The sequence below is a fragment of the Argentina silus genome (assembly GCF_951799395.1).
Source record: "Argentina silus genome assembly, chromosome: 1".
NCBI lineage: Eukaryota > Metazoa > Chordata > Actinopteri > Argentiniformes > Argentinidae > Argentina > Argentina silus.
The window spans coordinates 35,071,699-35,087,275 of record NC_139655.1 but is presented as its reverse complement, the minus strand read 5'-3'; the positions used below and the strand labels follow the sequence as shown (position 1 = coordinate 35,087,275).

General features: G+C 44.3%; 2 protein-coding genes across 2 annotated transcripts in view; one reads left to right on the top strand and one right to left on the bottom strand.

Moving 5' to 3' along the window:
• Positions 1 to 180: 180 nt before the first annotated feature.
• galnt11 (UDP-N-acetyl-alpha-D-galactosamine:polypeptide N-acetylgalactosaminyltransferase 11 (GalNAc-T11)) lies at positions 181 to 12,286 on the bottom strand. The gene is made up of 12 exons (XM_083672370.1): positions 12,027 to 12,286; positions 8,759 to 9,049; positions 8,123 to 8,246; positions 7,447 to 7,613; positions 5,829 to 5,954; positions 5,412 to 5,661; positions 4,776 to 4,893; positions 4,172 to 4,324; positions 3,798 to 4,013; positions 3,096 to 3,200; positions 2,668 to 2,805; positions 181 to 2,404 (listed from the first exon to the last, which is right to left on the bottom strand). Exons 2-12 carry the CDS (start codon positions 9,009 to 9,011, stop codon positions 2,273 to 2,275), a joined length of 1,782 nt encoding a protein of 593 aa, XP_083528496.1. The 5' UTR covers positions 9,012 to 9,049; positions 12,027 to 12,286; the 3' UTR covers positions 181 to 2,272.
• Positions 12,287 to 14,344: 2,058 nt separating this feature from the next.
• The window catches only part of LOC310803863 (5'-AMP-activated protein kinase subunit gamma-2-like), a 39,990-nt gene continuing 38,757 nt past the window's right edge, over positions 14,345 to 15,577 (top strand). Inside the window, exon 1 of the mRNA XM_083668809.1 lies at positions 14,345 to 14,838. Within this exon, the coding sequence (XP_083524935.1) occupies positions 14,752 to 14,838 (87 nt within the window). The 5' untranslated portion in view covers positions 14,345 to 14,751. The remainder of the gene's footprint in view (positions 14,839 to 15,577) is intronic.

Sequence of the window (15,577 nt, the reverse complement as noted above, 5' to 3'; positions counted from 1 at the left end):
TCCTCTCGGATCTAAGGAGTGTGTCACCAATATGCTTGGTTTTCAAAATTGGCTTTAGTTGCGGTCTTTTATATAACTGGGGTCCTTTGCTTCCAATACATCTTGTGTCCAAATGGAAAATGAAGAAAGACTACACAAGCAATAAGAGTCCAGATGTTCTTACTTCAATTAAACATTTATTTGGTGCAATAATTTGCAAAAGAGAATACAGGAGACAAAACTGCACAGCATAGCCTACATGAGATGATTACATTGGGAAAGGGCAACGTAAAGACATTATAAAGCTCAGGTTGAACTTGTTTGTGTAGGACAGCCAGAGAACGGAGGGTTTTGCTAGTATAATGGGCTTGACCCTCGACGTCCTTCACCTGGAACCAGACTGAATTTGGCTTCCTTGATGCTGATTGGACCGGTAGTTTCTCTTAGCCAGTCTAAGTGCCTCTATTTGACAGGTCAAAGCCAATGAAGGATAGATAATAAAAACCACTGAGTAAACTTTAGAATAAATGCCAGTTTTTCCTTGGCTTGGACCGTCTATATAGTAGTGGGTTCAGACCGATATGACAAAGTGAAACTACTCGACGCACAATTCCGTTTGGTTCCAGGCTGATACATGTAACTGTATTTTAGATTTGCTTTGTCCATACACCAAAGACTGCATACAACACCTGGGTCACAACACTTATCAGTTGAAAAGTAATGCACTCATTCAGTCAAGAATACACACGTCATATACGCTCCCATGCAGTTTATGGCAACATTGAACGAATAGTTCTTCATCAGGCTGATGAGTAAAACTGTTCTGGGTTACAACAGCAGTTCCATATAGAGACTATGTGCTATATTTTCACGGCGTAAAAGTCTTAGCGCTAACACGGGCGCTGGCGCTTAGGTGGTGTGTCTGAAATATTAGTGCTATTATCAAGGCCAGATTTCTCAGTTCACATGATATCACTTGACCTGCTTACTGTCATGAACATGCCCCCCCCCCCGCCTCAGCGCAGGCTAGACAGCTCGATGGTGTATTCATCTGTTACCGCCGACACAAATTGCTGATATGCCTGTGTTTGGACATGCGAACGTTTTAGATCGGCTGAAAATAGAGCCCCATATCTGACTCAGGGTCACCGTAGGTACTCACGCCAGAAACGTATAAATCCCGTAAATCTGAAGCCACGCCCCTCTACTGTGGTAAGGAAGTCGAGTTTCAACCGGGGGTCATCAACCCCAATACAAATAGTATTACTGTATCTCGCCCTGATATCTTACTGTTGGCCACTCTCGACATTCGCTGATGTTGATTTTCTTATGTTTCAATAAACTTTTTCATGGGTTTGGGGTGTCATTATCAAAATAGTTAGCAGTCATCACCATCAATCACCTGCATCATAGTTAAAAGACGATTGTACCCCACTGGAAAACTCATTGGAAACTACACTTCCGTACCCCAGTAGAGAGATGTGAAACGTCACTCTGTGAGTTTCTTTACCTGCCGTAAAATGTGGACACAGTGTGGTGTACACTAGCTGTCATTACCGTTACAGCTCAACGGTGTCGATTAACATCACAAACAAAACAACTCCAGTGATCAAGGTATATGAAAAAAGGTACTCCCAAAGAAATGTTTCAATTCAATACTAAAATAAAATTCAATACTGTCAGTCATAGCAATTAAATATCACAGCTGGTAATTATTAAGACAAAAATAAAACAGTTAAATCTTTAAAACGTGGGTTCTAATACTGGCAGTCAACAGTTTATAGTAAACACTTTCGGATTCTTTCTAGAATAAAGAGCAACGTAAAGATATTATAAAGCTCAGGTTGAACTTGTTTGTGCAGGACAGCCAGAGACTGACTTTGTCTAAAATTGTTCTGAAATGTCTTTAAAACTGTGGAAATTGGGTACAATTCGGTTCAAATTAATATGATTGAAAATTAAAAACACTTGCATCTAACATTGTAAAAATATCCTCTTAAACATAATACATGGAATCAATTGTTCAGCTGGACTGAGGTCAGGGAAGGTCTCTGCTGCCTTAAGTCTTTGTTAGGACCAGCTCTGACTGACGAGTCTGCATTAGTCCTCCAGTTCGCAGGATGTGTGTGTGTGTGTGTGTGTGTGTGTGTGTGTGTGTGTGTGTGTGTGAGTTCTGTGATTGTCCAGGTCCGTTCCTTCCTTCAGTTGCTACAACTGAACAGTTCCCTCCCCATCCAGAGGGGGGCAGGAATCAGTCTCTGCTGTGATTGGCTTGCCTGGCAGGGTGACATCATCAGACCTGCAACTGCCACTGCTGGGACTGGGAGCCATCACAGATCGCCATGTTAACGTATCCCTTGGGGCTGCTTGGGTCGACCACGGCAAGACATTGACCAACAGAGACCTGGTACAGACGGTTACTCTTCTAGAGGGAGAGGAAGACAGGTATGTAGTATGTAAGGGTATAGGATATAGTATGTAAGGGTATAGGTGTAGTATGTAAGGGTATAGGGTGTAAGGGTGTAGGGTATAGTATGTAAGGGTGTAGGGTGTAGAGGTGTAGTATGTAAGGGTGTAGAGGTGTAGTATGTAAGGGTGTAGAGGTGTAGTATGTAAGGGTGTAGAGGTGTAGTATGTAAGGGTGTAGAGTGTAGTATGTAAGGGTGTTGGGGATATAGTGTAACTCACCCCTAGGGTCCACTGCTGCGAGCCTCCAGAGCCGTGACACTTCATGAGGTGCGGCGGGTCAGAGGAGCGGATCTCAGACATGTCCAGACACAACAACCCTGCCAGGATCAACTCATGTTCCTCATCATAGGACCACTCCTACAGGGAGGGAGACAACATAGTCATTCATCCAGCACACTAGAAATGGCATCTGGAAATGACATGGGTGTTGTTAATGACTTTACAGAAACACTCCCTCCCTCACCTGCACCACCAAACACTCCCTCCCTCCCCTGCGCCACCAAACCCACCCTCCCTCCCTCCCCTGCACCACCAAACACTCCCTCCCTCCCTCCCTCACCTGCACCTGGGGGGGGGAAGAGAGAGAAGAAGAGAAGAAAGAGGAAAGATGGAGAAAGAGAGGGAAACAAGGACAGAGGGGACTATACCTGTTCAGGGTTGTGGGCATCACAGGTCCTGAGCACCACAGCGCCGCCCTTCTGGCTGGGATGTCCCTGCGCCACCAAACACTTGTCTGCCTGGAGGTTACGCAGCTGAGAGAGAGAATGAGAGAGAGAGAGAGAATTACTGTCAACTAACTAATACAGTATTCTACTACTACTACTACTAATATCTGCACCTTTACGTTATATACAGTATACTCAATACAGAGTAAACATGGCATGTCTGTGGTTACCTCAAGTCTAGGACCTTATTTGACTACGGTTAGTGATAGACTGTCTGCAGACATCAGAACCTTGGGGATTAATAAAGCGGATTGATTCGAAGTTTATTGAAATTAAGTTGATCAAAATTAATGTGTTCATGTTGTCTTCTCGTCTCATCATGTATCAACATACATGATCACACAACTCTAAGGTTTAAAGGTTGCACAGACAGACTATACTGCCCCCTACCCACTGGAAATGGAACCATCAGCGGAGGATGCAGGACAGACATTGATGATGATGATGGATGATGTCTGTTTGTTTGTTTGAATTGATTGCCAGCTGACAACACACAGCTCCATTGGTGAAAAACACAATTTCAAGACATTTGTGGCAGCACAGTTATGAGGATATGAGTGGGATCAAGGGGGAGAGAAGGGGATCAAGGAGGTTGCAGTCGTCGGGGGGGGGGGAGGTTCTTACCCTCCCTCTATGCAGTACTTTGGGCCTGCGGAGCCCCTTGTTGACAAACAGTGGCTGCTGCTTGTGGTTGTTATGAGGTAGCTGCATCTCCGGGTAGATGTTGTCCAGGTACCACTTGAACGACCTGCACTGGAGCTGCCTCCGCAACGCCAAGCGCTCGCTGATGTCCCCGTAAGCACGCTCCCGCAGTTCCGGACGCAACGCAAAGTACTGTTCCTGATTGGACAACACAGACAGGAAGCGGAGACTGATTGAACCATACAGGAAGCAGAGGCTGTCAATGACACGTATTCACAAGGCAATATTTGCTTTCCCAGACATCATCTTACTGAAGATATGCCAACGTTGCTGTATGTAGTTCAGTTGTGACGTACCTTGTAATCATCCATCCATACGTGGGCCAGCCGCAGGGAATTGTGGGCCATTGTGTCCTGACCCCCAGGTGAGCCGTAGGGCCGGCGTTTACGGAAGATATGACCCACCCTGGAGCATGGGATGATGAGTAGCTGGCCCCCGCACATCCATATCTAAGAGAGTTCAGTTAGTTAGTTGTTTTTTTTCCTGTTTCTGTCAGTCCTAATTACCGAATTGATGTTTAAAGACCGCAAAATAAATGTTTGAAACATTCCCAGTTGGCTAACGTGCCTCTGCTCTGTCATGCTGTCTTCTCCTGCACCTGACAGACTATCAGATCAATTGAAAGCGTAACAAACTCTGTTGTGTGAAGCCTTCTCTTCTGGAGCGCCATTGGCATCAACGGTTAAAATCACATAACTGATGACAACAACATCTGGCTCATTTCTGGAAATATATAAGGTATTCTAGGTATTCTATAAAGGCAGGTGCAGTAAATACAGTTGTTGATAGAAACTAATATGGTGGGCGGGCTCTCTCTCTCACCTAGAGGCATGAAACACCACTGCAGTAAACTTATACTGCACCCTCAATATGAACGTGTGTGTGTGTGTGTCTCTTTACCCTGAAGGAGATCTCAAGGTTCTCCCCGCCCCAGATGTCCATGCCGCTGTCGTATTGGCCAAGCTCGTTGAAGTACCCCCTGTCCATGGCGAATAGACCCCCAGCCATGGTGGGAGACCTGGAGGGGAGGTAACACATTAGTGACTAGTGAATATATATTATTATTATTATTATTATTATTATTTATTTTTTAAACAATGATTTATTAAAAATGAAAAACAGAGAAGACCTGTATGAAAAATAATACACCCCCCTTTAAACGTAATGCTTTGTGGTAAAACCAAAGAAACACATTTCCAGCTGCTTTTTGCTGTATCACTTGACTTCATTGTTGCAAACACAGTTATGGATTTGACTTTTTTTTTTTCTTTCTTCCTTTTGGCCACTAGGTTATATAGACCAATTGTGTAGAGCGACTGGAATGATGTTGTCCCATTGAACCATTCAACTTAGTAGATATTCTTTAAGTCTCCCCAGGCCTCAGGGTCGCATTCCTGAGCAGTTTTGTTCCTCTCCATTTGCTCACTTTGTAATGACAAGTCTCAACAGAGTCTGTAACTGATTCCTATTCAAATGAGGGACCCTGCAAAGACAAGCACTGTGTTACTGGTTCGCTATGGTTACGCTAGTGGTTACCTGATGGGGCCTATCGCTCCGTCTGGGCCGTTGAGCTCGGAGGAGGGGACGGGGTCCCATTTGAAGTGCAGCCCCCAGTTGAAGCCACCCCTGACGATGGGGGAGGGGCTGTACGCCAGCGTGTCTGCGCTGATGATGTCGATGACCGGACACACCACCGCGTGGCGGTCCCGCTGGATGGGCGCCAACAGCGGCTGCAGCCAGGCGTCATTCACCTCGCAGTGGCTGTCGAGGAACACCAGCACCTCACCTAGGAGAGGAAAGACGGTTAAATACACCTCCCCTAGGAGAGGAGAGACGGTTAAATACACCTCCCCCAGGAGAGGGAACACAGTGAACACCTCCACAGAGATGAGGGTCTAATGTCGGGTTTATGGGGTTCTTCGGGGTCTCTTGTCTTGGATGTAGGGGTCTGACCTGTGGCGTGCGAGGCCCCGATCATCCTCCCTCTGATCAGTCCCTCTCTCTTCTTGTTCCGGACCACCTTCACTCTGCCCTGGAGGTGCTGCTGCACATAGCTGTCCAAGTCCTCCTTCAGGTCCGCTGTGGTGAGGGGTGGGGGTGGGGGTGGGGGGCAGACAGGAAGGACTTTAGACAAGGGCTTCATATTCAGATTCCTTGTCAAATGAACATGCCAGGTTGGAGAGGAGGAGAAGGATTGGAAGGGTCGCACTAAAAAGCTGCCCTTCACTATGGACCCCTGAACTCTTTCACCACACACACATACACACACCACATTCCACATTAGTTTACTGTTCAGCACCTGATCAGCGAGAGGGGGGATGGGTCCCCCTGGAGTATGGTTCCTCTCAAGGTTTCTTCCTCCCAGGGAGTTTTTCCTTGCCACTGTGCCCTATGTTTTTTCCTCAACTTACTTTTGGGGGTCTATGGTTTGGTGTTAGATCCTATTGTTTGTATTGTTTTTACTGTTTAGTACTGTTTTTGTTGTGAAGCACTTTGTGACATTTGTCTATGTAAAAAGTGCTATACAAATCAATTTGATTGATCGGAAGGGATCGCATTTTAAGGGAGAGAGCTGCATGTGTTAGAGGGAGGAGGAGATGGAGACAGTTTGATAGATAGACGGAAGGTAGCAAAACAGTTCATAATCTTTAATTGACACTACTGCTATTGGGTAAAGTATGCAGTAACAGTCAAAAGTTTGGACACACCTTCTCATTCTTTATTTTTTAAATTATTTTCTACATTGTAGATTAATACTGAAGACATCAAAACTATGAAAGAACACATATGGAATTATGTAGTAAACGAAAAAGTGTTAAACAAACCAGAATATGTTTTATATTTTAGATTCTTTCAAAGTAGCCACCTTTTGCTTTGATGACAGCTTTGCACACTTCTGGCATTCTCTCAATCAGATTCATGAGGTAGTCACCTGGAATGGACCTATTCTGCAACTAGGTTCTATGTTTGTATATTCTGCACGCATATACATACATTCCACGCATCCAATAGCGTGCTTGGCCATGTTATGCTTTGCTCAGTGACCCAGAACTAATCTGAGAGCAGACAGGCAACATTGAACAGTGTTAATGACCTCCTAACCTCGTCTCCAGGCTATTACACACACACACACACACACACACACACACACACACACACACACACACACACACACACACACACACACACACACACACACACACACACACACACACACACACACACACACACACACACACACACACAGTTTCTCCTGGTCTTTTTATTGTGAACGGAGGCCAAGTTTGGACCCTCGGTCCACCAGACCTTCCGAGCATTTGGGGCGGAAGTGTCTGGGAATGAGATGAATGTCCTACAAAGCGAAGTTGGATCCAGGTGAACAGTTTTTAGTTCATTTTTAGCCAAGTTTTAAGTTTTAGCCAATTTAACTGAGGCGGTTTGAAACCACGCTCGTGAAGAACTGTGTTAGCTACATTCTGCGTCCTGCAAAGGTTTTTTTTTTAGCTCAGCAGGCGAACACAGTCTTATGGCATGCAGACAAGGTGGGATTTGAACCCGGTCAGTCACGCACCTAGTTCGCTGGTGTCGTCCACCAGTATGATTTCGTGCAGCAGGTAGGCGGGTGTGCGATCCAGCACGCTGTGAACAGTCCGCAGCAGGGCAGAGAACGCCTCGTTGAAGAAACATATCACTACGCTGGCTGCAGGCAAGGCCATGGGATAGATCCTGTCTCTACACCTAGGGAAAGAGAGACAGAGACAGAGAGGGATATATATATATATATATATATATATATATATATATACACACACACACACACATACATACACACACTTGTATCAATCATTGCCCAAAACTACAGCCATACCATTTTTACTGCACCCAAATGGCCCATCAGCCCAACCTTGTCCCTAGGACTCAAATGGTCAAGTTAACCTTTACCCTCTTTATACGAGGCCTTAACTACTGACACCCTAGTCCTAGAATGGGTGCGGTAAGCAGGACATGACTGCCACCTGCCTCTGCTTATGACTGTTCAGAATGTACCCAAGTAGCCTAGAAAGTGCAAACACAGTCTCTCGTGACACACAGGACTACTGCAACTGTGCGTGTTAGCCTCTGTGCGTGTTAGCCTCCGCCCCCGCCACCCACCCACACAAAATCTATAAATGCCAGACGGATGTTTTCATATGGGAGAGAGATTGACATGGTTTCACATTCACTCACTCACTCACTCACTCACTCACTTGTTATCCCTGGTGTCAGGCAGGTCTCTGTGGAACCCCAGGCGGTTGCTGATGAGGACATTGAAGGCGTGTTTGTGGTAGCCCATGTCCCGCACCTCCTGGTCCGCCTCGTTAAAGATCATACCTGAGGAGGCGGTATGAGGAAAGACGGATGGAAATGAGTTGGTCTTTGGAAAAGAAAGAACCCTTTGAGCACCTGATATGATTTCTACTAGTGTGTTATCGTGAACACTAGAGTAACAATTGTGTGATTGCGTGTGTGTGTCAGGCATCCAACACAACATGTGTGGGGTAACTATTCGGGCTTGGCACACAAGGGGCTTAAGTGACATTTTCGAGGAAAGCCAAAACAAATCTGAGGCTGGTTGGTCTATTGCTTATAGGGTGAGACGGCAATTTGTTGAATATATACTTACGCCCTTTTGATATCAAGCTGAACCCATGGTGTTGTAATCGCATCTTTGTTTTACCCTCTATTTCAGTACACCTAAAGATTTCAGAAACGTCCTTTTGCCACGAGATGGACCTCATCAAAAATGTCACTTGCTTCAAGCCCTCACTATTGTCACGGTAACACAGCCTGTGGCCATGGCTTCACTCACTCACTCACACACACACACACACGTTCAAACTTACCCATCTCTGGGGAGAGATCTGCTGGCCTATTGGCTGTTGCAGGGCCTGCCTGGTTAAGCCCCGCCCTCGCAGGGCCCCTGGTGATGCGGGGCTGCAGCCGGAGGGCCCCGCCCCCCTGGAAGGGCCCACTCCTGAGGGGGAGGGGCCTGCCAGCCTCCCGTCCCAGATTGAAGTAGAGGAAGAGGAGGACAGACCAGGTGACAGAAGTACACAGGCAGCCATAGCAGAAGTAGCGCAGTGTCACACTGCCCATGGTAGACCAAGCATCCTCACCACGCCATCACCAAGCCCCTGCCAGAGGATACAGGCTTAATACAGGGCAGGGGAGGCTGGTGGAGGTAGAGATCGGAGGACGGGCTCATTGTAATGGTTGGAATGGAATGAGGAATAGTTTCAACCACGTGTTTGATACCATTCCTCAGTCCATTCATTACAATGAGCCTGTCTTCTGATTTCTGCCTCCACCAGCATTCCTTGATACAAGGCTCTTCTTCACAACAGGGTTACTATAACGTTAGGCCCATGGTAGACCTAGCTCCCATCATTACTAGAGTTGTTGTTTGCTTCAACATTTGCTTTTTTTTTTCTCTGAACTTGCCCCAGGGTAACTTAGAGATAACAGAGCTCTGAAGCTTGCCGTCAGAATGTGGTTCATTGAATTTTCTTCCGAAAATCCCATCGGGATTTTTTCAAATGGGTAAATCCATGCCTAAATCCAACGGACAAAAGAGGATTTCTACACCCGCCATCTCAGATTGTTCTGATTTTCTTTCTGTAGTTAGAGACATAAGTATTCCTCCAGCATTATTTTGTAGAAATATAGTTTAATCTCTGAGAAATAAGATAATCGATTATACCCAAATTGGCCATTTTTATTTTCTTGGATTCATAGAATTTAAACCCCAAATCCGATTTGGATCAAAGTCCTACCTGATAATGACTAAGACGGGAGGAATCCAAACAATCGCTAAGAGTCAACCATGAACCCTCCAAATTCCTCCATTAGAAAAGTGTATCGGCCAGTATGCAATATCAGTTCTCTGCCTGAAAAGTAGTTTGAAGCTGTGGTTTGGAGTTTTGTTTCTTCATAGTATGCAATGTATTTTTCTGGTGATTCTGGAGACTAGGTTACCCTGTCTAATGATATTAGTCATTGAAGTTGTGTGTCTAATGTCCCATTATACAGTGCAATATTACAACATTATGTCCACTAGATGACATTGTCCCTGCTATTAAGTGAATAAAGTGTGGACATATTTGTATTGCTCTCGTGTTCATTTACAACTTTACAATTATAATGATTTTTATACATACACAGTGAAGAGTTAAAGTTAGAACATTTGGACCAAACCACTATGCTTCTCTAGACTGGGTTAAAGAGAGAGACGCACAGAGAAAGAGAGGGTGGGGGGGGGGGGGGGAGCGTGAGAGAGACTTTTTAGAAAATGTCTTCAGAACATGTGTTGGCAGTGGAAAACGAGAAGTGTAACCACCAAATGAAAGTGTCAGCAGTAGTAATGAAGATGTTAGATTGAGCCAGTGGACTAGAGTCACATGACATCCTATAACAGTTCTCCAGCTGAACTGTTGACCGCTTGTTTCTCCTGAAACACAGTACATTGTAAGATCAAAGGTCTTTAGAAGAGGGTAAACCATTAACACACCACTAACACAAATTACCACAAATTGCTGACATCAACAATTGAAGCTTTACTCAAGTTAACACCAAAACCATTCAGTAATATGATGATGTGTATTACAGTAGCTGCCAACTTCAAAACATGCCGAATGAGAGGCGTGTAAAATGATTAAAACACTGATCTTGTCCTGGTCTCAGGTGGCACTGGGCAGGTTTCATGCTTTAGCTCGGTGATGATCACAATAAAATAAAGATGCATGGAAGTGAGCAATGCATAGAAACACAGGATGAGGATGAGTGAAATTAGTGAATACAAGGGAAAGTTAAGGAGAGAGACCTCAGACTTCTAACTGCAGTAGCCAGGCTCCAGTTCCAAATCCCCCCCCCCCCCCATCCTCCTCCTCACTACCTAGGTATATGATAACCAGCATTGAGCCTGGCAACATGAGAGCCAATGTGAAATTCAATACATCACATGAACAACTAAGCCAGCAGGGAAGGCTGCCAACTTGACCCATTATCTAATGGTATGGCCTATAGCCTCGCTGTATACCTGACCCATCGTCTAGGGCCAGCCTGTTTCTACCTGTAGCTTAGCTCTCACAGCTGTAGACATTTGCAATATTAACACTTCATATCCAACAGCCTTTCATCCTCTAAAGAACTATTCACCAGATATAAGCCTACACATTAATAAAGTTGACTTGGAGCATACACACACACTAATGAAATTGCTGAACTGTGCCCCATTACAAAAATAAAGAGGTAAAACATACACACTGGAGTAGAATATTATGGCAATAAACCCTGAACTTGAAATATTAGTGTTAACTATTAACCAGCCAGCTTTAGTCTTTCTTCAAACAATAACCAAGAGACTCTGGTGATGTTGAGACAGCTGCTATAGACTAGTAGTGGATGTGGTTGAGGGTATGTGAAATGAAATGTATGTATCTGATATGACTTACTGTTGACATGTGTTTTGACAGGGTTATATAGGCCTTGAACAATTGTTGTAAGAGTTCAGTGTTTCAAGTACATAGCTTTGTTGTGGTCCAGGGTTGTACGTCCGGCATGCAGGTAGGCTCAGCGTCAGCACGCCGCACGTCAAGCCCTCTGCCCTGGCTTGACCACCGCTCTGACTGAGGCTAGTATTACACAATACAGGTAGCTTGCCTGTGCGACTTAGCTATGCACATAGTTATAATGTTGGGCTATGTTTTTGCTATGGCGAGACAAGGTTACTATTTGATTTACGATAGAATAATACGTTTAGCAAACAGCTGGGTCAGAATAAGGCAATGCAAAACACGACATAGCATGATGACCAAGCTGACATATGACATTATGAGTAACTTAGCATAGCTCTGAACTAGCTTTCGACGGGTTGACACGACACTAAACCTTCAGCCATATTGGTCACACACCCTGACCAGCTGAAAGGATTGCGTCGCCAAGTAAAAAGCTGGTTGGATAGCTCACCTTGCTAAGCTAGCTATATTGGTCAGGTTAGCTAGTAGTAATAGTAGTAGTGTGGCCCGGGGCATGAGCATTGCGCCAGCTATCATCACCGACAGCGACAGCAGAACAACAAACATTTGTGATCATTCTTAATGGAAGTAAACCTACGATGCACTTGCTTCATCAACATCCCAACGTGTCAAAATGTAATTCCTTTATCTCGCAAACTGCGTCAAGCCACAAGTAGGAGACCCAAAGTTAGCTCTCCACTCCCAGTGCAGAGGGATTCTGTCTGACTGTAACAACAGCACCTCCCAGTGACACACTGTTTCATCCCATGAAATTCCTTGTCCATATCCGTGTCCCATTCACCGAGTACTTACTGGCTAAACCAGCAATCTAGCGGCTACCAAGTATCTATAGACATATGTGGGATTGTGGCTACTACCCTCTGAACTAGCGCGGACTATGTACGGGGGGCTGGCGACAATAGGAGGATGGAGGAGAACCCAGTCCAACCAATCAGATCCTGTATCAGTGATCCACAGTAGTATTGTCCAACCAGCTTCATTCTCCACCCTGAAATGTAGGGGTACAGCGACCCCGTGTGGACAATCCTCTAAATCAACAATTGTATACAAATATATATATCTACAGCTGGGCACAAACTGATCAAGTTGATGAACAGCCAAACCCAGGAGTCATGGAGAATATTGCGGTAGCCATATACTGATGTGTTTTGACTGTAGCCCCACTCACTGTTGCTCACTAACTGACTATTATTTTACCAAAACGTAATGTAGGCCAATGGAGGTTTATCTTTCAGCAGTCAAAAGTGAACAATCTATGATCCTGCGCCTCCTTCAAAATACTTAAATCCATTTTTTTTTCTGATTCACCTATGCAAACTGTATCTAATGCACAAGCAGCTGTAAATTACCTGAAGGGTATTAATATCGATAAATCAGCTGGTCCTGATAATCTGGATCCACGCCTTCTGAAACTTGCTGCAAATACTGTTGTTGAACCATGAACTTGTTTTGAACCTAACCTTAGAACTTAATACTATTTAAGAGGCATGGACATCTGCTTTCCTTCTGCTGCTGTTAAACGAAGTCTTAACACTTATTGTCTAATTTTCCAAAGTTCTTGAAACACTTGTGCGTGATCAATTTAACAAGTTTTAATTTATCAATAATATCTTGAGCAAGTCTCAGTCTGGTGTTAGGAAGAAACATAGTACTACAACAGCCACCATGAAAGTCACAAATGATATAACCAAAGCACTTGACTCTAAACAGCATTGTGCTGTTTTGTTTATTAATTTGTCTAAGACGTTTGACACTGTTGACCATGACATAATGATGTAGAAACTGTCTAATACAGGCCTTTCAAGTAAAGTTGTTGGTTTAAGGATTATCTCAGTGTAAGATCTTAATGTATACAGGTTGATGGTATAACATCTGACATTCTTGCTTTAAATACTGGAGTCCCGCAAGGTTCCATTCATGGGCCTTCATTGTTCCCTATCAATGTTAATGACTTATCTGGAAATATTGTTAATACAAAAGTACCTCTATATGCAGATGACACCATCATCTATAGCATTTCTCCCACACTAGACAAGGCATTTCTCAATTTACAAGATAAGTCTATAGAGATGGTGTCATACTGGGGTTTTTACCTTGATGAACCACTGTCTTTTAAGCTCCACATTGAACAGCTCACTACATAGCTTAAACTGAAGCTGGGGTTTTATTTTTTTAAACAGGGCTTGTTTTTCATTTCAAGTTAGAAAAAACATAAAATAACTTAAAAGAGATTTCTAACTCCACCAGCCTCCCCTGGAGTGCACATGTTTTAAACCCTTCATCACTAGGAAGCCATCAAGTTATGTGTTAAGTTATGTGCTTTGCACTGTTATTACCCAGTAATTGCTGTACTAGATACTGTGTTGTGTTTTCTGTATCTGTGTAACGTTGTGTATGCTGCTTTCTTGGCCAGGGCTTAGTTGTAAAAGAGGTTTCAATATGACTTCTCTGGTTAAATAAAGGATAAAGAAGAATAAATGAAAAAAATATGAAGGGAACAGGAACAGAGAAATTCCCCTCTCAAAGGGAAGCAAAGATTCACGTTTTAGCGGCCAATTCTAAATGGTTGTCAAATAACAGTAGTTGTAGTGACTAATCTTTAAATGGCACTTATGGCTCCTTCTAATGGCCCAGACCGTTATGGTTAAAGTTGTAAATTAAACTCATTATGGTTAGGGTACATTTTAGGTTTTCACCTAGTGGGGCTGTAAATTGGATGCCCCTATAGTCTCTCCCTTTCATTGCTTAAGGCTTCTTCCTCTCGCTGTCAAAAGGTAAACACAGCCATGTGACAGTTCGGGGCTGCGCCGCGCACGGTTTGACGCCTGTGTTGGCGCTGTCCCACGATGAGCCCAAGCTGGTATTTACGAGCGACCAGCCAATGTATGTATCGGATTCTCTTCTTTCCACAGTGAATAAATCTCCGCTCGGGTGGACATACAGTATGTGAGTGTACATTTATCAAATACATTTCCTTGTGTGTCAAATTTGGACAGTTCGTTCGTCATGTGCAGTATATGCGTGCGCAACACGCCATCCACATTTTATGGCAAATTAATCGCCTTATAAACGCGTCCGTCTTCACTGACGGGTCTGGTATCCCATTTTACTCATCGACAAGTTGCATCAACAGAGGAGCAAGTGAATGCGGATGTAAGAGGAAATCATCCTGAATAAGAATGTTCTCGCTGTGATTTTTTCGTTATTAGTCCATTCGCTACGCACTACAACCGTGTAGTCTCCTCTCTTCTTTTACGCTTCAATGAGGCAACTTATTTAGTAAAAAATAAATTATTATTCAAATGGGGAGCACGGCAATGGACTCTAACAAGAGGGACGCGAAGAGGAAGACTTCTCGAAAGAAGAGGACACTTCGGCTAAACATGCCCGTGAGTTAACTCTCCAAACATGTTGATTGATGCTAAGATTTGAGGTTATAAATAACACTGGTATACGCACTAGTCCGAGCCGCAGTTGAAATCTGCCATGTAGCTTCGAAGTGGGCGGGGTTGTGGGTGTGCGTGGCTGTGCGTGTGTGTGTACGCAATGTAGACTACATCTCATTAACCATAAGTAAAACAGACATGTGAGATTTGTATTAAAATCAATGTGCGACTTTCAGCATTTTCTATGTCTCATTAAAAGGGAGGTATATGATGCTAAATGAAGAGAATAGAATCGTGATATTCCAAGTTTGAGCAACAGTCATCCTCACTGGCTTGTTAACTCTGCAGTCAACAACAGTCATGACTCATGAGTAACGTGTGTGTATGTGTGTGTGCACACGCACGTGCGCATGAGTGAATGGCACATACACATACACACCTACTATAGTGCTAATCTTTTATAAACACAGTGTTTGGAAGAGAGATGACCTTCAAATCAGTTCTGATGTTATGCCTACATCTTATGCCTGGTTATGTACATTCATAGACCTCCACCACCGCCACCCCACACCAACACCCCACACACCACCACCACCAGCCACACCACGAGTCAGGCCTCCCCCCAAACCTCCAACCTCTGTTGAAGGGGAAGAGGCCACAGATCTGTGCAGTCTGACCTGCTGAGCTCCATCTGTGCTCCTTCAATAACACCAGGGCCTCATTCCAACTCCCTCCCTTCTCT